Source organism: Procambarus clarkii, chromosome 23, assembly GCF_040958095.1.
Source record: "Procambarus clarkii isolate CNS0578487 chromosome 23, FALCON_Pclarkii_2.0, whole genome shotgun sequence".
NCBI lineage: Eukaryota > Metazoa > Arthropoda > Malacostraca > Decapoda > Cambaridae > Procambarus > Procambarus clarkii.
In genome coordinates this window covers 30,174,996-30,183,035 of record NC_091172.1, presented here as the reverse complement: position 1 = coordinate 30,183,035, position 8,040 = coordinate 30,174,996, and the positions used below count along the sequence as shown (strand labels likewise).

General features: G+C 47.2%; 1 protein-coding gene across 1 annotated transcript in view; it reads left to right on the top strand.

Annotated features, from left to right (window-relative positions):
* LOC138367799 (paternally-expressed gene 3 protein-like) overlaps nt 1–1,375 on the top strand; it is an 11,845-nt gene extending 10,470 nt beyond the window's left edge. The window contains exon 3 of the mRNA XM_069329769.1: nt 1–1,375. This exon is cut by the window's left edge and continues 339 nt beyond it. Coding sequence (XP_069185870.1) covers nt 1–1,375 — 1,375 coding nt within the window.
* Nucleotides 1,376–8,040: the final 6,665 nt, after the last annotated feature.

Sequence of the window (8,040 nt, the reverse complement as noted above, 5' to 3'; positions counted from 1 at the left end):
TGTAGACAACAGCTACAACAGTGTGACTGTAGACAACAGCTACAACAGTGTGACTGTAGACAACAGCTACAACAGTGTGACTGTAGACAACAGCTACAACAGTGTGACTGTAGACAACAGCTACAACAGTGTGACTGTAGACAACAGCTACAACAGTGTGACTGTAGACAACAGCTACAACAGTGTGACTGTAGACAACAGCTACAACAGTGTGACTGTAGACAACAGCTACAACAGTGAGACTGTAGACAACAGCTGCAGCAGTGAGACTGTAGACAACAGCTGCAACAGTGAGACTGTAGACAACAGCTACAACAGTGAGACTGTAGACAACAGCTGCAACAGTGAGACTGTAGACAACAGCTGCAACAGTGAGACTGTAGACAACAGCTACAACAGTGAGACTGTAGACAACAGCTGCAACAGTGAGACTGTAGACAACAGCTACAACAGTGTGACTGTAGACAACAGCTACAACAGTGTGACTGTAGACAACAGCTACAACAGTGAGACTGTAGACAACAGCTACAACAGTGAGACTGTAGACAACAGCTACAACAGTGAGACTGTAGACAACAGCTACAACAGTGAGACTGTAGACAACAGCTACAACAGTGTGACTGTAGACAACAGCTACAACAGTGTGACTGTAGACAACAGCTACAACAGTGTGACTGTAGACAACAGCTACAACAGTGTGACTGTAGACAACAGCTACAACAGTGAGACTGTAGACAACAGCTACAACAGTGAGACTGTAGACAACAGCTACAACAGTGTGACTGTAGACAACAGCTACAACAGTGTGACTGTAGACAACAGCTACAACAGTGTGACTGTAGACAACAGCTACAACAGTGAGACTGTAGACAACAGCTACAACAGTGTGACTGTAGACAACAGCTACAACAGTGTGACTGTAGACAACAGCTACAACAGTGTGACTGTAGACAACAGCTACAACAGTGTGACTGTAGACAACAGCTACAACAGTGTGACTGTAGACAACAGCTACAACAGTGTGACTGTAGACAACAGCTACAACAGTGTGACTGTAGACAACAGCTGCAACAGTGAGACTGTAGACAACAGCTACAACAGTGAGACTGTAGACAACAGCTACAACAGTGAGACTGTAGACAACAGCTACAACAGTGTGACTGTAGACAACAGCTACAAAAGTGTGACTGTAGACAACAGCTACAACAGTGAGACTGTAGACAACAGCTACAACAGTGAGACTGTAGACAACAGCTACAACAGTGTGACTGTAGACAACAGCTGCAACAGTAAGACTGTAGACAACAGCTGCAACAGTAAGACTGTAGACAACAGCTACAACAGTAAGACTGTAGTTGCGAGGGTGTTAAAATGACTTCAAAAGCGTCTCTCTGATATTAAAGAGAAGGTTGTGGTGAGGGGAGAGAGAGAGAGAGAGAGGATAATGGAAGGTGACGAGCGGAGCGCCGCAAGGGGCAGCACTATGACCAGACGCTGTCACAGCAACACCTCGCCACACCTGAGGAGAAGGTGTGGCTTCTCCACATACCTGTGGAGAAGCGGTAAAGAGGAGATATAAGCAGAAAGAGGAGATAAAGAGGACACCTCCCATGTTACAGCTTCGCTCCTGTGCCAGGTAAGTCCACAACGGGCTCACCATAGCCCGTGCTACTTGGAACAAAAAGTTCCAAGTAGAACGGGCTATGGTGAGCTCGTAGAGGAGCGGGAGTCACTACATTCCACAACTGACAGCGAGGAAGCCGGGGCCCCGGAGCTAGCTCCAGCCCCCTACCAGAGGTCTGGAGGAGAGCACACACACACACACATACACCAACATCACCGCCCCAAAAGTGAAAGTTAAAGAGTTAAGAGCAAAGTCTTGTGCGCTAAGGTCACCAAGAGGGCGGACACACAGCATCAAGTTCCATTAACAAAAAAAGGAAAAAAAAAGAGTCAATTACAAAAGCAGTTCTTGCCACAACCTCCATTGTAATTTTTCCGGTTCTGAAACCGTTTGAAAATTCCTAATAAATGCAGTTCCCGGTCCATAATTTATCCGTCTTGGTACTAGACATTGTGGATTTGTTGTTGTTGGCGTTCGCGAGACCGTCGATCAAACCAGGATTCCTATCCGGATTTTGTGTTGCGTCAAGCTGCTTTGTTTACAACGGGGACGCGAGGAGAGTGCCAGCCCTGAGCTCGTTACCATGCGTTAAAGGTGAAGACAACGACACCAGTGACTGTAATAGTGACAGTAACAGTGATGATTCAGCCGCCGTCACGAAAACATGAGCTGGATGATGAAGCATGTGTGTTGATCTTACTCATGGGGGCCTAGGGAGCCAGTGTACCAGTAGCCTGATGGTGGAGAGATGGGGCCCAGTAGCTGAAGCTCAAGCTCTCCCTTACATAGGTTAATACAGAGTGCTGTGTTCGTGTATCCTCGCCACATTGCCAGGTATTCAGGTTGCCTTGTCACGCGTCTATGTGACGTCAGGTGAAGATGACAAGCGCCGTGAATGACCTGTGACATCCTGGACTAGTCTCTGGATTGCGACCGGAAGTGTCAGTGACAAGCCTCGTGACCTCGCGAGACACACAAAGGTCACAGGTCAGGCGGTCTCAAGGAAAACCATAACGTCTTGAGGTGAATTATCAGAAGACCGGGTTAGGGCTCTGATACGTGCGCTCACCTACATGTGCTTACTGTGGCGAGTATGTTTACACACACACACGCGCACACGCACACGCACACATGTACTCACACACACACGCACTCAGTGCTCACAGGCGGAAATTAAGTGACCAAATGAGCCATAGAGACACTAGAAAGAATTTCTTTAGTGTCAGAATAGTTAAGAAATGGAATGCATTAGGAAGTGATGTGGTGGAGGCTGACTCCATACACAGTTTCAAGTGTAGATATGATAGAGCCCAGTAGGCTCAGGAACCTGTACACCAGTTGATTAAACAGTTGAGAAGCGGGACAAATTAACCAGAGCTCAACCCCGCAAGCAGAACTAGCTGAGTACACCCACACACACATATGAGTGACAGGGACGCCAGAGAGAACATTTCCAGTGTCAGAGTTGTCAATAAGTGGAACAGGTTAGACGTAGAAGTTGTTGAAGCTAATTCAATTAAAAAGTTTTAAAAGTAAATATGATAAAAGTGTGAGAAATGAGTCATTGCATTAATCTAAGGAAGTTAGGAAAGCGGGGGGCCAGGAGCCTAGCTCGACCCTGCAAGCACATCTAGGTGAGTACATCTGAAGACACACTTGACCTAAACCTATGCAAATTAAGGAATGACTCGAGGGGGGGGGGGCAGGAGGGGGGGGCGTTGAGTAGGGGGGGGGGAAGTGAGTCACGGGGGCACTAGATTGATAGATGGATGGATAGATGGATTGATGCATAGATATATGAATGGATAGCTAGATAGAGGGATAGATGGGTAAATAGATGAATGCATAAATATATGGATAGATTAATAGATGGATTGATGAATAAATAGATGAATAGACAGACGAGTAGATAGATGGATTAAAAGTTGGATTCGTATTAAGCAAAATAGATAGATTGATGGATAGATGGATGAACAGCTGGATGGATAAATGTATGGTTTGATGAACAGATAGATGGATCAATAGATGCAGAGGTGGATGGATAGACGGATATGGATGAATAGATAGATGAGTATATGGATGGATCGATGAATAGATAGATAGATAAATTGATGGATAGACGGATGAAAGAATATATGTATGGATAGATGGATAGATATGGAAGCTTCACTACCAATCCAGAGTGCCAGACCTGATCTATGACTCCAGAGCATTCACACGGCTCTCTCTCCCTCTCTCTATCTCTCTATCTCTCTATCTCTCTATCTCTCTCTCTCTCTCTCTCTCTCCTTCCCTCCCATCTCCACCTTTATGCCCACTTCCATCACAAGAGGCGTAAAGGAAAGGGGGAAGGAACGGGGGAGAGAGGAGAGAGAGAAAGCGAAACAGAGAGAGAGAGAGAGAGAGAGAGAGAGAGAGAGAGAGAGAGAGAGAGAGAGAAAGAGAGAGAGAGAGAGAGAGAGAGAAAGGACAGGGACACAGAGAGAATGTTGGGGAAGAATGAGGGAAGATAGGTGGGGAGAGGAGAGAGGGAGGAGAGAGAGACCCAGCATCATGTCCCCCACTATAGGAGCGTCTATAGCTATAAGAGTGAATGTGGCTTCATGTGTCTGCTTGGAGGCCAGACGCTCAAGGCTAGCCTCACCCAACTTTCAAACATGAAGCATATGGGGGAGGGGAGTGTCATAGGTCCTGTGTCATACTTTAAGAAACATCGGCATCTACCCCCCCCCCCTCCCCCTTCGCTCCTGTGTGTGATTTTGACGAAGTCAAGTTTGAGAAAATGGAAATGGAAGGAGAAAGGGAGGGGACGTTTGAAGAGGTAAGGAGAGAGGGGAGACAGGTGAAAGGGAGAAGAATGGGAGAGATAAGAGAGGGGAAAGAGGGGGGTATCGTTGGGGAAAAAATTGGAGACGGGGAGAAGGGAAGAAAGAGGGAGATAGGAAGAGGGATGAGAGAGAGACCCGGGTACAGCCGGGTATCCCCCCCTCTCTCTACTATATATTACGAGAGAGAGCTGGGACATGGAGGGGGGGAGGGGGGGGGACAGACAGACACACACAGCCAGGAGATAATCAGAAAGTGAAAGGGAACAGGAGGCTGTGATCACGCCCCCCCTCCTGCTCTTCCCCCTCCTCCTCCTCCCCCCCTCCTTCCCTTCCCCTCACCTTCCCTCCCCCTCCTTCCTCCCCCACCTCCTCCCCCCAACCACCGACCCCTCGCTGTGACAAACAAGGTCATTAACGCGTGACAAACACTGACCTGACCCCCGCCTTAAGAGGTCATCTGGTCTCTGTAACCCGCCTGGTGATCCATAATTATATCGTCTCACCTGTTGGCAGGTGGAAGGGTTGGGGGGGGGGGGGGTCCGTGAGAGGGGGGAGAGGTCGTAAGGGGGGAGGGGGAGGAGAGGTCGTAAGGGGAAGGGATGGTCATTAGGACAAGGTCAGGACGAGTACGTGACTGTGGAAGGTCGTGTCAGGTCAGGGTTTGGCTCTTACAGGTAATTCTAATCGAGGTTATGGTGGTAGTGGGGGGGGGGGTGGTAGTGGGGGGTGGTAGTGGGAGCGGAGGGGGGAGAGAGGGGGTCAGAACATGAGGGGGGGAGAAAGTATAAGGTGGTAGACGAGTGTTCAGGAATGTTGTGCTGGAGATCAGGAGGCGGAGGAAGTACTTACTTGTTCCCTTATTATTTAACTCGTCTGACGTTCGAAATCGTTGTGGAATCCGCCACTAAAGTTGTGGGTGGAGGTGGCTTCCACAACCTCTCCCTTCAGTACCAGTTGACCACCATCACAGGGAACCAGTATTTCCTGGCATTCCTTCCACTCATTTGTGTTTCCAGCTTCCACTTATGTCCTCTTGTCTTACTTTCTCTCTGTTAAAGAAGCTGTCCTTGTCCACCCTTGTCTATTCCCTCAAGTATCTTTAATGTTGTGATCATGTGTCCTCTGTCCTCCAGGCTTAGAAGCTCCTAGGGAGGTGATGAGGAGGGGGGAAGAGGAGTGGGGAGGGATGGAGGGAGGATGGAAGCACAGTGAGGAAGGTTAGGTTAGAGTCTCAAGAAGAGAGTATAAATATGAAGTAAATGAAGGAAGATAAGCAAGAAATGATACGAAAAGAGAAGGGGGGGGAGCAGATAAAGGGTAAGCGAAAGACAGAATAAAAGAGGAATATGAGTAAGAGGGAGACACAATATAAGTTCAACAAGGGAAAGTGAGCTAGAAATGAGAGAGCGTAATGGTGGACGAGGAGAGAGTAAGAGCTGACATCACAGATAAGAAAGGCAGAGAGAGAGAGAGAGAGAGAGAGAGAGAGAGAGAGAGAGAGAGAGAGAGAGAGAGAGAGAGAGAGAGAGAGAGAGGAAACACACTATAGATAAGTGAAAAGTGAAGACGAGAAGATTAAGGGAGAGGTGTGAAAATGAGACGATTGAGAATGAAGGGGGGAGAGTAGGTAAACACAGTAGGGGGGGGGGAGGGGGGAGAGAAGACAAGGGTCAATAATTATACCAGCAACTCCACCAAAGAGTTTAAATCCCAACACCAGTTTGCTGGCTCTATGACTTTCCTAAAAACGTTACTTAAAAAAAAAAAATACAAGACCAGCGTAATATTACCAAACAAGTCGTGTTGTATAACGAAACAAACACAAACAAACAAACATAAATCAGTCACAATTATGGAGATTTATGATAAACATTAAACAAAAAAATATTCGCCAATCATGTCTCTCCACGACATCCCGTTTTCTGTTCACGTCCCTTGTTACCCCGTCAGAAACTCATGATGAATCTGGTGACAAAAGCTCTTCCCACCTTCACTTTTCTATATATAAACCTACTCAACAGCTTCTGTTGCTAACGTGTGCAAAAAAAAAAATAATGGAATATTTCTGGAAAGACTTTTAGGAAATGCCTGGAGAATACGTGTGAAAGTCTTGGGTGGCACGTGAGGGCACTTTTAGTGGTATTTCCTGGTATGAAGTTATCCTTGACTTTTTTCATCTTTCCCGCCCTGTACCGGCCGGCGCTGATAACTTATCAAGCACAGCGGCTAAAACGTTGGAATAAAGGCGAAATAGAGGACAAAAAATCACCCTGGAAAAACATTGCACCCTGTGGTGGCAATACTGAATGGGGTTTGTTTGTTTTCTTGTGATTTCTCTCTCTCTCTCTCTTTCGCTCTCGCTCTCTCTGTCTCTGTCTCTCTCTCTCTCTCTCTCTGTCTCGCTCTCGCTCTCTCTGTCTCTGTCTCTCTCTCTCTCTCTCTCTCTCTCTCTGTCTCGCTCTCGCTCTCTCTGTCTCTGTCTCTCTCTCTCTCTCTCTCTGTCTCTCTCTCTCTCTCTCTGTCTCTCTCTCTCACTCTCTCTCTCTCTCTCTCTCTCTCTCTCTCTCTCTCTCTCTCTCTCTCTCTCTCTCTCTCTCTCTCTCTCTCTCTCTCTCTCTCTCTCTCTCTCTAGCCTTCACTTCTTAACCTTTTCCCTAACGTGTTTCTTTTGATCTTGTCAAATAAATTTAACTAAATGAATAATGATACACGCTGACAAAAATTAAAATATACCCGTATATTCACTTAGTTGTATTCACCTAGTTGTGCTTACGGGGGTTGAGCTCTGGCTCTTTCGGCCCGCCTCTCAACTGTCAATCAATCGTTATTAACTATATTGTATTTTTTTTACACCCCAGGCACACACCCAGGAAGGAGCCCGTAGCAGCTGTCTAACTCCCAGGTAGCTATTTACTGCTAGGTAACAGGGGCATCAGGGTGAAGGAAACTCTGCCCATCTGTTTCCGCCAGCTTCCGGGATCGAACCCCGGTCCCTAGATCCACGAGTCTAGAGCGCTATCCACTCAGCCACCAACCCCTACTGTGTACTCACCTAGTTGTGCTTGCGGGGGTTGAGCTTTGGCTCTTTGGTCCCACCTCTCAACCATCAATCAACTGGTGTACAGGTTCCTGAGCCTACTGGGCTCTATCATATCTACATTTGAAACTGTGTATGGAGTCAGCCTCCACCACATCACTGCCTAATGCATTCCATTTATTAACTACTCTGACACTGAAAAAATTCTTTCTAACGTCTCTGTGGCTCATCTGGGTACTAAGTTTCCACCTGTGTCCCCTTGTTCGTGTTCCACCCGTGCTGAAGAGTTTGTCTTTGTCCACCCTGTCAATTCCTCTGGTAATTTTGTAGGTGGTTATCATGTCTCCCCTTACTCTTCTGTTTTCCAGGGACGTGAGGTTCAGCTCCCTTAGCCTTTCCTTGTAACTCATTCCTCTCAGTTCCGGGACCAGTCTGGTGACATACCTCTGAATCTCCTCTAACTTCGTCTTGTGTTTAACTAGGTTCGGACTCCAGGCTGGAGCTGCATACTCCAGGATTGGTCTTACATAAGTAGTATACAGGGTCCTGAA